We start from the raw sequence: 17,863 nt of genomic DNA on the forward strand, positions 1-17,863 counted from the left end.
AATATTGTCTCAACTTGAACTCGTCAGTATGGTATTCTGATGACTGCAGTGGAGGCCCGGCATTAGCTGCCACTGACAGTGGCTGACATGCCCAGGTGAGACACAATATATTCAAGGTTTTTACCAGTGGACACTAAATTATAAACCAACTTGGAATATGAAGTTGGAACCACTGCCTCGGCAGTGCTTTTATGCAAATCCCCGAGGTTTGGCCGCCAAAGCTTCATGCTTACCGTGCAGGTTGTCCCCAAGTATACTATATTTGATTGAGATCTAAGGGCTGTATTTAAACCTTATGAATGTAGATTCGAGATTGATTTCACTTGGTATAGTGGCTGGCTTGGCGATGCAAAAACAAAATGGTGTTGTTCAGCCACCATAAAATAACAAAGAGGTAGGAGTGACAAATGAACAAAGAAAGAAACTGGATCCGGTTCAATAATACAGTAGTAGAAGGCAGTGGGAAAGGGTCAAGACCGGGTGACCACAATCATCACCTCCCAGAGATGAAGTCCTCGAAAAACGCCCTGCTAGATAGCTCATACGCCGCGCAGATCACCGTGGTAAGGCGACCAGATACCACGCACACTCTCGTTCAGACTTGTCACGGGCTTCTTGGTGCGCTTCAACTTCTCGCCGTTGGCCTCCTTGAGGATGTTGGTCTTCTTCATAATTTCGCTGGGCTCAAGGTTTCGTACGCAGATGGCCTTCTCGTGGCCATTGATGTAGTGACCCTTGATAACAGGGTGCTTTGCTGGTCGTGGGGAGACACGGATTTCGATCTGGGGGTGTTCACGGGCAAAGGCAGCAAGATCCTTTGTTAGGAAGGAACTGTAGTGTTTTCCGTCTTGTTAGTAACATGTATCACTTCAATTAAATTACTCTCACTTACAGCATGCCCCGGGAGCTTCCGCCAAAGTTGCAATAGTGGAAGTCAAGGCGCTTGCATTGCAAGATGAAGGCACCGACGCCATTCTGAACACGGTCCAGTCAGTTCACATACAACAAAGATCCAGCTTGCATCCCCTCCATCCATCCGTAAACATACCCTGGCCGACGAGATCGTCTTGATTGCTTTTACCGGCATCGTTGTAAGTGAAGTGTTCTTGAGATTCACCCACTTCACGGCTTGCGCACGCCGACAGGGAAACTGCCCGGGAACATTTTCAGATATCACGTGGGCGGTGAGATCCACCCGCGCCAGAATCGTCTATGGCGTCTATGGCGCATAACTTCCTTGCTACCGCAGGACGCGACCCTCCTGACGCCTTTGTCAGGTTCCAGACTTCATCTTCACATCACAGCGATAGTGACAACGAGTCGCATTTCTCGATGACAGACAAACTTCCCCCGCCGTTGCTGGCCCTCTTCCAGCCGCGGCCGCCTCTTCGATTCATCCCTCCGTCCGATCGCGCGCCTGAGGACTGCCAGAAAAGCACCATTTCCGGCGTGGCACAGTACCTTGCCGAGGCCAAGCAGTTCGAAGAAGAGGTACCCTACAATGCTACGGAGTGTTGGATCCAGCGCAAATGGCGCCAGAAGCTTGAGAAAAAGGAGCAGCTTGCCAATCAGCTGACCGAGGGCCTGAAGACCTGTATGCGCTGCTCAATGTTTCCCTATCTAAGATTCTACCCATATGCTAATTGCCATTTCTGTGAAATAGTCAACCCCGAAAATGACCCTCAAGCTCGAGGTGACCCATACAGGACCCTTTTCCTTGCGCGACTCAGTTTCGACGTGAAAGAAGCAGACTTGGAACGAGAATTCGGCCGCTTCGGTCCCATTGAACGAGTGATTATCCCCGAACCCCGACTAGCCAATTTGCGATTACTGACATTTTACTCTCAAGATTCGCATAGTAAAGGACACCGTCTCGCCAAAGGCCGCAAAAAGACCCGCCAGGGGCTATGCATTCATCGTTTACGAGCGTGAAAAGGACATGAAAGGTAATACTATCAGATATACTCTACACTCGCAGCATGATTTTCCAGTCTGTGGTAAGAAAAGCTCAATGCTAACACAGTTCGCCCACGTTATCAGCCGCCTATAAGGAAACAGATGGAATTCGGATCAAGGATCGACGAGTCCTAGTGGATGTGGAACGTGGCCGCACAATCAAAGGCTGGAAGCCTCGCCGCTTCGGTGGTGGCCTCGGTGGACGTGGATACACGAAAGCTATGCCCGCACGACCCATGGGATTCAATGCGCCATCAGGCCCCGGTGGGTTTGGCGGTGGATTCCGAGGTGGCTTTGGTGGAAGAGGCTTCCGTGGAGGAGGTTTCCGCGGTGACCGCGGTGGTGACCGTGGAGATCGTTTTGGACCTCGCGGTGGAATCGGTTACCAAGGAGGCCGCAATGGCTTCGGTGGACAGCCTCCTCCAAATGCTCCCTCTGGCCCAGGTGGTGGTGGACGCGGTGGGTTCGGAGGCGGCTTCGGTGGTGGGGGTCGAGGAGGAGGAGACAGATTCGACCGTGGCGGTACTGGCAGCAACCGAGAGCCTGTCAGGCCCCGAGATAGCTACGCTGACCGTGACCGTCGTGACCGCGACGGTGACCGCTACAGGGACCGTGACCGCATGTCAGACCGCAATGGAGACCGCGGCGGAGACCGTGGCGGCGATCGTGGCGGCGATCGTGGCGGAGACCGCTACAGGGACCGTGATCGTGAGCGTGACAGGTATGGCGGCCGAGAGGATTACGGACGGAAGCGACACCGTGAGGATGATGAACGCGACGACCCGCGATCTAGGAGGCGATACGATTAAATGCCCTAGCTCCTTGTTCCCACAGAAGCTATTCTTTCCCCTTCTCAGCCCCGATATGCTGGTGGGTATCCCCGATTTCTCTGTCGTGCGTCTCTCTTTACAAGGTCAAAGGGGTAAGGCGAGAAGTTAAACGATGCATTGGGAATTGGGTTCGAGATGTTCAGTGCAGACAGAATGTCGGATGTTCCCAACCCGCGAAGAAAACCGCCTCTGCTCTTATTTTGATTACCAGGGGCCTTCCTTACCTTGCTCCGAGGCGCACATTAGCCGGAGTCGGTCTCAAACCCTTGTGGTCCCACGAAGTGTTTCTGTATTCCCCGTTTCCTATCTGTTCTGAGGCCCCTTGGGACTTTGGATTTCTCATACGTTTGTTCCAGTCTTTTTTTTTCATGGTCCAGTTGGGTCTTTGTGCCTCTCCGCGGGGGTAAGTATGTACTTTAGTCGAACCAATTTTTCTTCAAATGGTGGATTTCAATGAAGCTCAGGTAAGACCAGGTAAGGTCCGTTGCAATGACTGAAAAGCAGACATCTTGCTACTAGGCACTAGTTGAAAAAGCGAAGATGAATATACTAGTAGTATCAAGAGTTTCATACGTTGGATCACAGACTCTATGTAGAGAATTTTTATCCAATTTGGTATCCATACTAGTCATAGGCACATCAATTGGAAGAGATCACAATCTTCCAGGAGAAATTTGTGTAAGAAAAAAATATTCAATATATTTCAAAGGAGAAGGAAAGCGCCAACCCAAAAACTCCGTAAGATGCCCACAGAGAATCTTTTTTTAGTCGACCATACAGAGGCCGAAGAAGACAGAGAGAGAGACAAATCAACTGAAAGCATCGGCATCTATGCATCCACCTCCATATCACCTTGCTCGAGGATCTTCACCTCGTTGGATTCGCGCTCCCATTGCGCCTTCAGGTCGACCTTGAACTCGGAGGAAGTGACACCAAACATCTTCATAAGAGTAGTCTGGCGGGAGTCCAATGTGTCACCCTTGCGGCACACGGGGAAACTCTCTTGACCCTCGGTCAGCTCGAGCATAACCTTGCCCTTAATCAAGCGGGTGGGGACACCGAGCTTGCGCAGCGCAGGCTCAATGGTGTGGCTCATGGGCTCGTCGTCATGTTCAGGGATCTCGCCAGCCCGAGCGCAGACCAGGCCGTTGGGGATAGAGAAAGAGCGAGTGGCCTCGGTGCCGGCACGGGCGAAATCCTGGGGGCGGAAATTCTCGAAATAGTCGGTGACTGACTTGACGGGGCGGGAGGTGAACAGGAGACCGACAGCGCCGGTGAGGAAGGGAGTAAGCTTGTGCAGGTTGGGAGCAGCCTCATTCTCGGGGGTGGTTCCCAGAGCCTTGGACATGACCTTGGTCTTGCCGAAGAAAAGACTGGAGATATTATGTTAGTAAAATTGAAGAGATGAATTGGCATATATAACAGGATGATTGCGCCGTGCGGCAGCATAATCAAATCTGCAATATTGCCCCACTATATTTCGAGACACATACCGGCTGTCTGAGAACTCAGCGCGCACATCCTTCAGGTAGGTGTTCCGCATGTTGTCCACCGCAAAGAGGAACAGATGATCATATTCCTCGACACATTCCCGAATGTTGGCATACAGACGGCGGGTCTGCTCCTTGTGGTCCTTCTTGGTCGTCTTGGACTCATGGACGACGCGCGCGCGCTTTGAACGAGGCATTGTGAAATTGGTGGAGTTGAAGTGTGGTTTGTAGTTTGCGGAGGAGGGCCTGTGGCATTCAAAATGCCATGGCCATTTTTTTTCTGATAACCGGATCAACAATTGTGCCGCGCTTATCCGACCCCACTAGCCCCGATGGGGTAACCAGCTGCAGCGCATCCCATCCTCTACACTTCCGCTCGCCTTTCTCTTTACAATTGCGAGACGACCAGGGTGAGGGCCGACAAGGCACAATGCTGGATTTCATGGACTACATCCAGCTCGCCTTCGCGGAGGCCACCAACTGGAATCGCGACAATTCCTATCTGTCCCTCACAACAACCGCGCAATGTAAGTGACTATCCCGATTTCCAAGGGTTCAGGGATGCGCCATGAACTCGAATATTAACGTGTCAACCACAGCGCTCCTCGACTTTTCTACCCCGGAACGACTCCGTGTCCGTGCTTCTTCGCTCTCAACTCCGCATTTCGCGACCAGTTATACCCTGGGCACAGGGGGCATGCTCGATGGATCCGTCTCATACCTCTTCAGCACAGTCCCCCTGCACAACACTCCCAGCCGGAGCGCACTAGTTCCTCTCCGCAAGATTTCTCCGGGTTATCGCCAGGTATACGCGCCAGTGGCCCCTATACACACGTGGGATTGGGATACAATTCTAGACAAAGTCAGCATTCCCGGCTTCAAGGACGGATCTCCATCACGCCGGAAGGATGATCAAACGCCTGAAGAGGTAGCACTGCGAAAGGCAACTCTCTTGCATGCTTCTTTACAGCTTCCTTCGCCAACTACCCTTTATGCTCTGTTCCTGCGGAGAATGTCTCCAACCATGCAATTGTCTCTAGCAGTCTGCTCGACCCAGGGGCCACCACTATCAAAGTCGGCACCGCAAGCCTCCATGCTGGCTCAATTATCCCACGATACGGGAAAATACTGCAATGAGTATCTATTCAGTACAGACAATGCTCTCTTCGGCTGGCGTGGTCTTTGGAACTTCGGCCCTGACCCTCGCTACACTCCCGACGATGCTCCGCCTCGATTGTCACTTCTCTCTGCTGGTGCAGAGGCATATTACTCCCCGGTCTCCTCTCTCATTGGAATGTCAACGGGCTTGCGGTTCAGCACTCTTCCCGCAGCAACTGAAACACCTTCGCCTTCATCTTCATCCAATCCCCCAACGCCAATATCCACATTCCCATACACATTGACACTCACCCTCACACCCATCACTGGTTCTTTGTCCACAACATACTCCCTCCGCGCCTCACCGAATATCGCCTTCAGTTCTCGATTCGGCTTTAATGTTTATAGTTGGGAAAGCGAGATGGTTGCTGGCATTGAACTCTGGCGCAATACTAAGAACTTCGCCCGCGCAGATGACGATCTTGAATGGGCTCGTCGCAAAATGCGCCTGCATGATTTCTCCGCCTCGCTGCCTGGGTCACCGCCAGCATCCCCACTACTCTCCGACCCGGTTCATCCCGAGCCCGCATCCAGCTCAGAGAGTGACAATAGCGTGGCCACTGATTCAGTGATTAAGCTTCGCATTGATCAATCCTGGAATCTGCGTCTGCTGTGGGAAGGCCGAGTCAAGGAGCTCCTGGTGAGTGCGGGCGTCGGGCTGGGCCCGGGTTCATTCTCCCTGTCACCAAATGTTTCCTCCGGCGCTCCGGGGAGTGGGTCAACGCAGAGTGGAGGTGGCGCTCCTTCATACTGGCGCGGGGTTGGAGTTTCAGTGATGTATTCATCATGATAGAACATTGATGGATCTATCGGTGCATTCTCTTTGAGGCATTTAATATTGTTCGAACAATTTAGAAGTTGGTTTACCAACATCTACGAATTACTTATTGGATGGAAGGGTTTTTTTTTTAAAAAGAATATGCCGCAAACCGGAAATATTCGCGACTCAACATTGTACATAGATTCTCATGACAACATATCACGTTTAAATGTTTTAGCCAAACTGTCTGGTATTATAACCCCTTTAAATGCGGGCGTTGATGATGTCGACGACTGGAGGTAGAATTAGTATAGGTATAGAGTATGTCAGGGGAATCAATTGTAACTTACAAGCAGGCTTCAAGCTAGCACCGCCAACAAGGAAACCGTCAACATCGGGCTGGGTAGCGAGCTCGCGGCAGTTCTTCTCGCTGACGGAGCCACCGTAGATGATACGGACGGAGTCCTGGGCCTCCTTAGAGATGGTAGCACCGAGCCACTTGCGGATCTCGGCGTGGACCGCCTGGGCCTGCTCGGTGGTAGCGACCTTGCCGGTACCAATGGCCCTGGAATGAAGAGTCAGAAACTATATGCAATAGGGAAGGAAGTATCTTCGAAGAAGATGTGTTCTTACCAGACGGGCTCGTAGGCGATGACAACCTTAGCCCACTGCTCCTTGCTCAGCTCCTTAGCAGCAGCGTTGAGTTGACGAGTGACGACCTCAATGGTCTTGTTGGCCTCACGCTCCTGTTGTTATGACAAAAAAGTCGGGTGTTAGCGGATGGTATTTCATGCAGGTCCCATCCCGATGACCCACACCGGGACCGGGACGAAAAACGGGTAACCGAGCGAATGCTAAATGACGTACCTCAAGAGTCTCACCAATGCAGAAGATAACAGAGAGACCACCGTCGATGGCGGACTTGGTCTTGCGGGCAATGAACTGTTGTTTTATGCGTTAGCTTAAAGCCACCCCCCCTCTACTCCGGCTGCCGTTTCGGGCCGCCGGTGTGAGTATAGAGCTTGTAGAGTGCATACCTCGTCGGACTCCTTCAGGATGACACGGCGCTCGCTGTGGCCGATGACAACCCAGTCGATGCTGGTGTCCTTCAGCTGCTCGACACTGATCTCACCAGTGAAAGCACCGTTGGGCTTGTCGAAGACGTTCTGGGCAGCAACACCGATCTGCTTGTTGGCCAGCTCGCGGGTGAGGGTGAGGTAGAGGGCGGGAGGAGAGATGACAACCTCAGTAGAGGCATCGAGCTTGGCCTCGTTGAGGTTCTTGACGATGTCGGTGATGCTCTTGGCAACACCGTTCCTGGAAATTGGTCAGGTTCATGCTCTGGGAAGCTGGATACGCGTTCGCGGAGGAGCATGGAGGAGGGGCAATGAGTTGAACGCGGGGTAGTATAGAGAGAGAGAAAGTAACTTACATCTTGAAGTTACCGCCGACGAAGAAAGTGCGAGGCATGATAAATGATTATTGAGGGGGTATTTGGTAATTGAGAAGGAAAAAGCTGAAGGGAAATAGGTTGAGGAGGAGAGTTGGGCGGGCCAAAGAAGGGAAATAAATGGAGGGGCAGACAACCCGAAGATCGGCGGACGCCTAAATTGTAAGGCATCAACTATGACATAACCAGCTATCAAGATCTATGGAAGATGCGCGCTTTAAGCTTAACCCTCAGGCATGGTCGATATGTACTATATGCATGAATCACAGCAGGCTGCATTGATCAGCTGCAGGTCACCAAGGGTATTCTCTGTCGCTTACTAGTCGATTCATGCGGCTGAAAAAGTGTATGGCGATACTTCCGAGGTACGTACTATCAAAAACAAAGTACCAGTAAATACTAGTATCCTAAAGCATTTAGCGCACATATTAACTATAGCCAGCAGAATATATGAGATGAACACCAACTGAACTCTCAAATTACCTATGTCCTACTTCTTCCGCCAAGAGTAGATCTTTTGTTAGTCAGTATGTCTGCATAGTTTCCCTCCTCTCCTCCTCACTAGACATATCCCATTATTCATGCCCTTTTCTCCTATCTTTGTATCTCACGTATATCTTTCTCTTTTTCCTGGGAAGCCGAATGGCTACATGCATGGATAAAGGGATAAAGATCACGATTTGAATAATATGCGGAGATAATGAATGACAGTAACCGAAAAGCAAACACACAAATTCACAACAGAACAAATATCACCTAGGCACAGTTAACTAAACATTATTGATTATTCCCGACCCCACCAGTATTTGGGCAATCACACCCGCAGTGGCGCATCGAGGAGAAATCCCAGAAAGATCTCCGGCGCTGTAACTGACGAGAATCCTTCATAGTTTTCTGCAGTACTCGAGTCTGGTTCTCAAAAGCCCTCTCCCACTGCTCAATTCGAGCTTCACAATCAAGCAGACGACTTCGTAGTTCTTCATCATCGATCCTTTGGATTCGATATTTCTTTTCCCATATTTTATTAGCGTCCGTTCCCAATCCCGAGGAGCCCCTGGCCCTCTTAATGGGTAGGCTGTTCTTTGCTGCCATCATGTCTAAATTATAATAGCGCAAAGGATGATATCTATCCAATTTCCGTTCCCTGTTACGGCTGATTGATCGGCGACGATGTTGGGGCCCAAAGCCAACTGGGGCCTCGCGATGACCAGGGCTACAAGAGCGCTGCCGAGGAGTAGCCTGATCTTGGTTTGATGGTGACTCTTGGAACTCACAATCCATGCCATCGGGGTGCTCCGTGTCGGAGCTAACATCGGATTGAGATTCATCAAATATCATAGACTCGTCGTCATCGTCACTGGTCACTTCCTCGGAGGACCAGATTGACTGATTGTCGATATTTCGTTTTTCCCTATTACTCCTTCAATATCCATGCTTGTTGTGTATTATCCGGCAATTCAAGGTTGCTGGCTAGGACTTGTTGCTTACTTTTCGGGTACAGTATGTCCATGTGTAGCCCTATATTTATCTTCTGTAGCAGGGCGTCCCAAATCAAGTCTAGTAAAGGGTGAAGTAACGGACACCGGCCGCTGCAGTGGTCCTTGAACCACATAGCCTGGGCCAATGATTTGACCTGGCACAAACGGCGGTGCTGTCTGGTAGCCAGGAGGCATCAGAATTGCAGATGGTCTGTTAGAATCCTGTCTAGTAAAAGTTACCCCAAGATCAACCAAATCTCCCATGGGTGTTCTCGGATAGACTTTGGTCTTCAAGGGTCTTTTCATGAGAATGACATCCATGGAGACAGTCTCGTAGTCGTCGCGATGAGCGTTGCGTGGCTTAGATGCTCTGTCACACTCTTTAGCATAGACACAGCTCCACTCATTGGACGGGTCGTTTCGACGTTGCTCGTGGATCAATTGATTCACATGAGCACGTCGAGTATCCGACAGGTTTTGATACTGCTGCGCGGCTGAGACCTTATTCGCACGCTTGTGAACCATCTTATAGAATTCACTCTGGCTAAGGTGCATGTGAGTGCGCTCCACCCGGCTCCATGTTGCCTTCTGTCCAGGCATGGGGTCTGCTTTGAAAAATTGAAATCCCTCATACCCTACGGTATTGACATTGGAATCCGGTGCCCCCGAACTTTGGGCTTGCAGCGGCTCATTCCCAGAATCGATTTGAACGTTTGGTCGTATTTGAGGTGAGATTTGAGGGGTTGGGATTCCCGAGGAGCCGCAATTGTCTTTGCTGCACTCTCTTGGGGTCTCATTGTCGATATAAGAAGTAGTCATGGTTCTGGTATAAGGGAAGATAGAACCGCACGGCACATAAATCGATTGTTTGTTCTCAGAGAGATTGAAGGTAATGCTGAGCTTTCTATAGATTGTATGCGATCGCGCCCTTTATTTATATGAAATAATCATGTTCTCGTGATGTTGTTGAAGCTGCATTACCCGGGCAAAACGCCCGGCGTATGTAAGCGATTGCATTTTCGCAGAGCCGCATATTAACTTTCAAGGCTTTCGCGCGCCCCCACAGCAAACTTGAACCCGGGTGACATCGACTGACATCTGGGCCAGTAAGTTACAACAGATGGTTACTATTCGTGATTTTTTGACTCTTCTTTTTTTTAAAAAAAATTTCTCTCAATGGGTTACCCCAGCATGCGGATAGCCTGAGCCGCACTGTAATTGATTAATACGTTACTCACTTTGGTATGTAATATACCACAGCTCGGGCGCCGTAGATCTACCCCAGGGTGAGATATTTTCGGCCCCCATTTGAGCTTTGAGCCGCATGACCCAACTTGAATACGATGAATATGGGTACTAAACCTTTGTTTCTCATGCTGGACCCAACTGTTAGGCAAGGGTTTAGCATTTAGACCCAGAGTGAGGCTGCCTTGTTGATATCTCATTCTGGGTCTTGCGTTTTTCTCTCTCAGCCTCTGGTCAGTGTTTGCATCCGCCATCCCCTTCGAACCTGTTGTTATTTACTTAGTATTTTCCTTTTTGATTTCCTTTGTCAACATACTGTAGATATTGCACAGGTCATTTTTCGAAATAAAAATAAAATCTCCTTTGTCAAAACCGGTGCCAAAGACCAGTCAACCATTGTCACTGAAGAGCTATCATTATTTTGAAAGAAGTACCTAATTGTTTGTTTTCAAGGGTTTCTTTAATTTATGCTAACTTTAAGACGCACAATGATCATTGTCTTCGGCTAGTCCTCTCGTTCCCTCTTATAGTAGATAGCTTCCTCGAAAGTTGTAATTATAAAGATATTAAGAACATTCTAATTCAAGCTCTTATCATAACCTCCCGGTCATACAAGGCTCTATGTATCTTGTAGACTATCAAGCCTTCGCCATGTCGGTATCAGTTGAGGATCAGTGGGCAAAGTCATTCCCCGTCATTGTTAACGATTTACTAAACCCCGAGAGCCATCTAGCCAAAGAACATCCCCATCTTCATCATAATTTACGCTCTCGCCTAGAAGGGGCATTTGTTGCACGGGGAGATCAACCTCTCTCGCGGTGCACACACACAATTTTCGATGGATATGAGGCCGGCCGAAGTGATGCACTCCGTTTCCAAGAAAACGAAGACACCGGACTGATCAATAGGATAGATCCAGTTTTAGACACATCTGAGACTCGAGCAACATCTCTTTGCGCTAATTTGACCAACCGAATGGAATTGTATGGTCTCGCTGGCACAGGAAGTAAGTTACTAGTACCAATTCCCCTTCACTATTTTGTTGAACATGCTAATAAATCACAGCTTTTGGTACAGTTTATCTTGCACGCGAGAAGGATAGCAAAGGAGTTGACCCGCGTTCTTCGAAACACTTTGCTATCAAGGTGGAAAAGCATCAAACCATGCTTTCACATTTTTTGGCAGCATACTACTCTCCCCCCATGGTTATGACTTTAGAGAAATCAAAAGATCTTCGATATATCCCCACAGAAGCCTTTGTTATGCTCTTATTAACCACAAGTAATAGGTTTCCCAAGCTAGATCCCGTTTATCTTCACGATCGTTTTCAGGCAATTGTCATGTCTCCTTGTGTCGACTACGCCCCCGACCTTCATCCCCTTTCAGAAGGAGGATTCCGTCGTGTATTTAAACCTTTCACAGGCAGGTATCTAATGAAATCAAATGGAAACCCACTTTTAGATGAGATGGAAGCTTGCAAAGTTGCGTCTCAGATCTTGGAAGGGTTTTTGGAACTTGCTGATTTGAATCTCTGGCATAATGATTTCTCGGTCAACAATTTTGTTGTTGATCAGGAACTTAATGTAAGTGATACTAAATCCATACTTTAAAACTTGGCACTAACTTTTTTTGATTATAGGTTACGATTATTGATCTGGGAGATGTCAAATTTGGGCTGAAGGAGGCTGACTTTCTTAATAACAGACGTGCTTACTTGACTTTCCAGGAACACCTAATGTCACCCGAGCTAGCCAGGGTTTTGTCAGTCCAAGGCTGGCTTAAAACGTATCCCGATGACAAACACGATATGCGTCAGGTCATCATTTGGAAATTTGGTGTTATCTTATTCGGCATTCTGCATGGCTACTGGCCATGGGATGATCAACAAGAAGGGCATGACAACCTACTCGATTTTGGTTCCTCCGAGACTCAGATTCCAAGAGTCATGGAAAGACGAGCAAGAATTATGAACGATCCACTACTATTGAATGAGAGCCTCAGTCAGGACTGTAAAGATGTACTCCGTGCCGTGTTGGCAAGAAATCCGGAAGATCGACCGTCCCTGCGGCGGCTAGCAAATTGCTATCCTTGGTTCTTGCAGTGGACATATGTAAATCGTGTTTGGAGACGGCCTTTCTCCAGGAAATTCCATCATCATTCTTTTAAATAATCTATCTTAATCTCATAGAATAGTAGTACCTACTACTAGATACTCATAACTAGTACTATATATATTCAGATGAAGATTTCCCAAAAATTTCAAGTTGAACTGTTCCGGAACTCGGGCATGGTCAAGTTGTCATTTACGCTATTTCCATGAAATATAGTAATTATTTGGTTCTATCGTTTTGATAATGATTAATTCCAACATTTTCAACACAAACCTAATCCGTGGGGCAATCTCGCATTCAAAACCGGAACGTGGCATGTTATCATAAGACGGTACCCCGGGCGCCTCAGACGATTTTACTTTCACCCTGAGAAGCAAATGGCTATTTCGGAGATTGAAAATTCCTAATTATCTGGCTATTTTAGTATATAGCTGAACATTGTGGGCATTGCCAAGGTATAGTGGTGTTCCCGGTGGGACTTCGCCACTTCCAAGGCTAAATGGGGTATTACGGAGCATAGGCAACAATAGAGTGGCAAGGTATTGCATGTAAATCGACGAGGAATACGCTTAGCAAAGGATGGCAGTATCAATCAAAGAGGCTTGCGCCAAGAACCAGCCCATTTCCAGGCCCTGCTCATCGACAGCGGAGAATACGAAAGCAAAAATAAACATGTCGTCGTCATCGTCATCGTCGAAGACTGTCCAGTCTAGCCTGAAGATCATCATCGTCAGTATGTGCCCCGCCACCTATAGCCTGCGCAACTCGAGTTTCTTCTGCGGGTGCTTTTTGAATATCTGAGGGGGTTTCGCCCAGCTGTAATGAAAATGGTCAGCATCCACGCAAGTAGGTCCTCGTGCTCGGTCGTGCAAACGTACTTGCTGTCCCAGATCGACACCAATTCCGTCCAAAACTTCCTTGATGATGTCTTCCCCTTCCTCCTCCTCTCCTTCCATGCCGGTAGCTTCATCGATCGCATCATCCATCATTTCTTGTCGTTCATCCATTATTTCGTTCTCGCGCTCGAATTCCATTGCAATGCGCTGGAGACCCGGGAGGTTCATTTGTCGGTTCATGCCGCCCAGAAGTTTCGTCGCGCCTTTCATAGACTGCATCATCTGCTCATTGCTTCGGACGGTCTGTGGTAAACAATAGTAAGCGTCGGAACGAACATCAGTCGTGAGTCGGCTCCTACCTGGATACGGAGTGAAATGGCCTGTAGCTGTGTACGCATCTGGTAGAACTTCTGAATATATCTATTGTGCGATATTTCGTCAGTCGTCTTTGTCAAGAGGCAGCGCCGAGGAGTTCGTATACCACGCACCTTCGTGTCCGCACCAAGTCCTTGGCCTGAATCTTGCAAGCTCCGATCTGGCCATTTTTGGCGCTCTTCTTAATGTCTTGCACCAGTTTCTTTTCTTGATTCTCTAGCTTCGTCCGCTCACGGTCTAGTTCGCGCTGGGTCCGATCAAGGGCTCGCTGGTGTTTGCGCAGACGCTCGGCGGGCGTCATGCGCTTACCGAAGGCCCATTCAATGACCTGGAGGGATTCAGATTAGCAGCGGTTGAGCGAATTAGAGAACTGAAACCACTCACGTTCATGATAATCTGGAGGAGGGGGAATGGGGAGAAAGAGGGGGGATCGGAGAGGTTTAATTGCCCCCAAGGCACCTCTGGGCAGTGACATCAAGGCGGGACCGCCGCATTACGGCACGGTACCGTGGGCGGTAACCATACAGATGTAGACGTGGATAGTGCAGGACCATGCATTCACTTTTAAAAACTGGAAGATTTTACATATTCACGAATGAATCTCATTCTTAATCTCATTATATTCTTGACAGTAAATTTAATACAAGAATATAAATTAACAAACAAGTTCGAGTCAAAAAGCCAGGGAGTGTTAAAAGCGATCGGCATGACGGCACCGGTAAGTTACAAGTCACATGGCCCGGCTAAACCCCTTCAAGCCGAAAGTGACCTTCCATGGAAAACTGCCCATCCAACAAACAAACACCTTGACACCGTCGATGGCACACCAGCGCTGCATATATCCGTCATGAGTCAGGAATATAACCCCGGCGAGGGCTCTTCGAGAGCCGGTTCGTCTCGATTTGGGGGCGAGGAAGAGGAGAGGAGTCCTTTCCAACCCCCGCCAGCATATATGACTGTGGGCAACGGTTCGACGTCAGACAGCGCCACGGCTTTGATGAGTTCCCTGAACAACGATTCGGGATATGGAGGTAGCATCGCAGGCGACAGCACCATGGAAGCCGATGCGAATGCGGCTTGGCGTGCGGAGTTGAGGCAAGACAGGCCAACTCCCGCGCATACTCCGACGCGCCCCGGCGAGTGGAATCCTGCAAGTAAGTTGCTCGAACGGATAGAACAGCAGTCATTCTACCCCGGACTCTTTGAACTGACATCATATGCTATAGTGGAACACGAAAGACAAGTTGTCGCAAACCATGTCCATCAACTTCTATAGTATGTTGGGATTCCTCCAGATTTCCGTCAAACCCTCCGAAATACTCATGTTTGTGTCTCTAGCAACTCGAACCGGACCAAGTTAGGCCGTGCGATCTCCAGAACCATCGAAACCTTGAAAGAACTCCAGGATATGAATCGCCAGTGGCCTGCCCATTATCCCTCTGTGCAAAGCTCCCAAAGCAACCCTTCTTCCCCTTCGCAACGGCCTCAATTACAACATTCGCATTCGTATTTCAGTGCAAATGACAACCAGCCATCAACGCCGCCTCGCCCAGGACAACTCAAGCGTGCAGCAACTACTATGGGAGGAGATGACTTGGAAGAGTCCAGTGCATCTGCTGAGCGCCGCGCACAACCCGAGCCTAGATTGATCACTCCTCAGATTGCGCAGGAATTCTCCATTCTAAAGCTAGACTTGAAGCTGGGCGCTCTATCGCAGGCCGAGCTGGTGCATTCGCTGGAGAAGGCTTCAATCGCCTCTTTGTTAGATGGGAAAATTAACCAGAGCATCAAACACCTTCTCTCCCTCCGAGACCGAATTGAGGATACTGCGAGCAAAGTGCTTATTACGGGAGATCTCAACGCTGGAAAATCCACATTTTGCAATGCCTTGCTGCGCAAGAAAGTTCTCCCCGAAGACCAACAGCCCTGTACCAGCATTTTCTGTGAAGTTCTGGACGCCCGAGAGAACAGTGGTGTTGAAGAAGTTCATGCTGTCCACAAGGATGTCCAGTATAGTCGCAACGACGAAAGCACATACGACGTCTATGCAATGAGCGAGCTCGAAAACATTGTTGTAGACAACACCAAATACATGCAATGCAAGGTCTACGTCAAGGACGTTCGATCGATCGACGAGTCCCTGCTCAACAATGGCGTGGTTGATATCGCACTGATTGATGCTCCTGGTCTCAACTCTGATTCACTCAAGACAACCGCCGTCTTTGCCCGGCAAGAAGAGATTGACGTCGTTGTGTTCGTGGTCTCTGCCGCTAACCATTTCACCCTCTCCGCAAAGGAATTTATTCTCAACGCTGCCCACGAAAAGGCTTACATCTTCATGGTTGTAAACGGATTCGATCAGATTCGGGACAAGCAAAGATGTGAGCGCATGATCCTGGACCAAGTCGCCAAGCTTAGCCCTCGCACCTATAAAGAATCTGCTGAATTGGTTCATTTTGTTTCGAGCAACGCGATTCCAGTTGCACCTCCTGTGGCCGTGTCTCAGTCTGGCTCCGGCGGCGACGGCGATGGTGGCTCTGATCCTCATGATGACGGCGATGATGATGATGACAAGGCCGATTCCGGCAAGGATAAGGGCAAGGGCAAGGAGAAGGAGAAGCTTCAGGACTTCGAAAATCTGGAAGGGGCTCTCAGACGCTTTGTCCTAGAGAAACGGTCTCGATCTAAGCTCGCTCCCGCACGGACTTATCTCCTGAACCTTCTTGCCGATCTGAACTCGCTCGCCACGGTCAATCGTGATGTTGCCGAATCGGAGCTTAAGCGAGTGACCGAGGAGCTGGCAGAGCTGGAGCCCGCTTATGAGAATGGTAAGAAAAGGAAGAGTGAGTTGGCTGACGGGGTAGACAAGGCCATCGACGACTCTTGCGATGATGTATACAACCACACACGATCTTATCTGTCGAGTACCATCGCTCGAGTTTCCGATGCTGATCTTGGTGTTGAATACCCTGGTCTATTTTCGGTCTTCCAGTATGCCGAGGACTTGAAACTCGCCATGCTCGATCAAATTTCTGCCGCCGTCACCGGCTGCGAGGATTATGCCAGAGATAAAACCGTGCAGGGCGTTGGCTTTATCCAAAACATCGGACTTTTGCACGTAGGAGAAGACAAGTTCTCTGCTCTTAACTTCCGTGCGGACATGATGTTCCGCAAGGGTCGCCGCCACGCCCTTGGCAGACAAGTCAACGCCGAGGTCGATCTTTGGGATTTCTTCGATGTTGCTGGCCTCTGGGAACGCCAGGAGAAGCTGGCAGGTACAGGTGTTGCAATGACAGCCGTTACTGTGCTTGGTGGTCGAGTCTTTAGTGGCTTTAGCTGGGTTGACAGTGCACTCAGTGCTGTCAAGGTCTTGGGCCCGAACAACCTGCGCCGCCTCTTCCTCCCTAGTGTACTTGCGGCGGGTAAGTCTCCTATTGTATCCATTTACAGGAAGTGCTTTTGCTAATAGTTAAATAGCTGTTCTGACCACGGCTTACGTGCTGTCCTCAATCCCGACAACCCTACCGCCGCGTTTGTCTCGCAAGATTGCTGCAACCCTTGCCAACATGGACTACGTCCACTCCAACTCCAGCCGGATTTCATCCGAGGTCAGACGTATCCTCCGTCTGCCTGCAAACAACTTGCAGGCTAGCCTGTCTCAAGATATTGAAGACATCGCTCGACGCAAGCAAGAGGTGGGCAAGGTCAAGCAAGAGAGCGACGTTGCTCTCAAGTACTTTGGAAACCTTTTCCGCGAGAGTGGCGAGAACCGCCGTTCTGTGGATGACCTTGACCTTGATGGCCCGCTCCCTGCTGGCATGGGCGCATATGAAGCATAAAAGTCGTCCCTTGTACCAACATTCCCGGCTTCAATTCCAAGCCTACATATTCTCTCCGTTTCCCGATTTCGACCTTTTCATCCCCACCATTCTCTCCAAACATTCGAGACGTGTACATTTTTCATGCTTTCTTTCTTTCCGTTCTGATATCCCCTTTCCTGTATTGTATTGCCAACATTGATGCCGGCACTGCCTCCTCCATGGGGATCGCTGGTTTGTTGGCATGCATTACTCCTCCTCTCTCAAGGCGTGGTTCGGCGTGCATCGGTGGTCATTCCAAGTTTTAGCCTAAGATTCCCATCCAATTTGACTGACACTGAGATCAATGAATCCCT

The 17,863-nt window shown here is 49.5% G+C and overlaps 9 protein-coding genes across 9 annotated transcripts; 4 read left to right on the top strand and 5 right to left on the bottom strand.

The window, feature by feature from the left end:
- Nucleotides 1-539: 539 nt before the first annotated feature.
- On the bottom strand, nt 540-1,087 carry N7481_012883 (mitochondrial 54S ribosomal protein mL43; the record flags this gene model as incomplete). Its single annotated transcript, XM_057272102.1, has 3 exons — nt 540-831; nt 893-975; nt 1,049-1,087. The coding sequence occupies 3 exons, from the start codon at nt 1,085-1,087 to the stop codon at nt 540-542; spliced, it is 414 nt and encodes a 137-aa protein (XP_057116290.1).
- Nucleotides 1,088-1,212: 125 nt separating this feature from the next.
- On the top strand, nt 1,213-2,765 carry N7481_012884 (U1 small nuclear ribonucleoprotein 70 kDa; the record flags this gene model as incomplete). The annotated part of the gene is made up of 4 exons (XM_057272103.1): nt 1,213-1,594; nt 1,664-1,791; nt 1,850-1,946; nt 2,041-2,765. The coding sequence occupies 4 exons, from the start codon at nt 1,213-1,215 to the stop codon at nt 2,763-2,765; spliced, it is 1,332 nt and encodes a 443-aa protein (XP_057116291.1).
- An 850-nt stretch (nt 2,766-3,615) lies between these two features.
- Nucleotides 3,616-4,473, bottom strand: N7481_012885 (ribosome assembly factor MRT4; the record flags this gene model as incomplete). Its single annotated transcript, XM_057272104.1, has 2 exons — nt 3,616-4,159; nt 4,280-4,473. The coding sequence occupies 2 exons, from the start codon at nt 4,471-4,473 to the stop codon at nt 3,616-3,618; spliced, it is 738 nt and encodes a 245-aa protein (XP_057116292.1).
- Nucleotides 4,474-4,706: 233 nt separating this feature from the next.
- On the top strand, nt 4,707-6,224 carry N7481_012886 (mitochondrial distribution and morphology protein 10; the record flags this gene model as incomplete). The annotated part of the gene is made up of 2 exons (XM_057272105.1): nt 4,707-4,803; nt 4,876-6,224. The coding sequence occupies 2 exons, from the start codon at nt 4,707-4,709 to the stop codon at nt 6,222-6,224; spliced, it is 1,446 nt and encodes a 481-aa protein (XP_057116293.1).
- Nucleotides 6,225-6,458: 234 nt separating this feature from the next.
- On the bottom strand, nt 6,459-7,664 carry N7481_012887 (triose-phosphate isomerase TPI1; the record flags this gene model as incomplete). The annotated part of the gene is made up of 6 exons (XM_057272106.1): nt 6,459-6,487; nt 6,545-6,759; nt 6,828-6,940; nt 7,062-7,136; nt 7,232-7,511; nt 7,627-7,664. The coding sequence occupies 6 exons, from the start codon at nt 7,662-7,664 to the stop codon at nt 6,459-6,461; spliced, it is 750 nt and encodes a 249-aa protein (XP_057116294.1).
- A 757-nt stretch (nt 7,665-8,421) lies between these two features.
- Nucleotides 8,422-9,941, bottom strand: N7481_012888 (uncharacterized protein; the record flags this gene model as incomplete). Its single annotated transcript, XM_057272107.1, has 2 exons — nt 8,422-9,055; nt 9,133-9,941. 2 exons carry the CDS (start codon nt 9,939-9,941, stop codon nt 8,422-8,424), a joined length of 1,443 nt encoding a protein of 480 aa, XP_057116295.1.
- A 1,077-nt stretch (nt 9,942-11,018) lies between these two features.
- Nucleotides 11,019-12,537, top strand: N7481_012889 (Protein kinase domain-containing protein; the record flags this gene model as incomplete). Its single annotated transcript, XM_057272108.1, has 3 exons — nt 11,019-11,373; nt 11,445-11,950; nt 12,007-12,537. 3 exons carry the CDS (start codon nt 11,019-11,021, stop codon nt 12,535-12,537), a joined length of 1,392 nt encoding a protein of 463 aa, XP_057116296.1.
- A 628-nt stretch (nt 12,538-13,165) lies between these two features.
- N7481_012890 (ESCRT-III subunit protein DID4) lies at nt 13,166-14,079 on the bottom strand (the record flags this gene model as incomplete). Its single annotated transcript, XM_057272109.1, has 5 exons — nt 13,166-13,294; nt 13,357-13,617; nt 13,674-13,734; nt 13,803-14,017; nt 14,074-14,079. The coding sequence occupies 5 exons, from the start codon at nt 14,077-14,079 to the stop codon at nt 13,166-13,168; spliced, it is 672 nt and encodes a 223-aa protein (XP_057116297.1).
- A 457-nt stretch (nt 14,080-14,536) lies between these two features.
- N7481_012891 (mitofusin) lies at nt 14,537-17,528 on the top strand (the record flags this gene model as incomplete). Its single annotated transcript, XM_057272110.1, has 4 exons — nt 14,537-14,843; nt 14,916-14,964; nt 15,028-17,111; nt 17,167-17,528. 4 exons carry the CDS (start codon nt 14,537-14,539, stop codon nt 17,526-17,528), a joined length of 2,802 nt encoding a protein of 933 aa, XP_057116298.1.
- Between the last annotated feature and the right edge of the window lie 335 nt (nt 17,529-17,863).

The sequence above is a fragment of the Penicillium waksmanii genome (assembly GCF_028829765.1).
Source record: "Penicillium waksmanii strain IBT 27052 chromosome Unknown utg000010l:1.0-3698451.0:1.0-3701458.0, whole genome shotgun sequence".
NCBI classification, from domain to species: domain Eukaryota; kingdom Fungi; phylum Ascomycota; class Eurotiomycetes; order Eurotiales; family Aspergillaceae; genus Penicillium; species Penicillium waksmanii.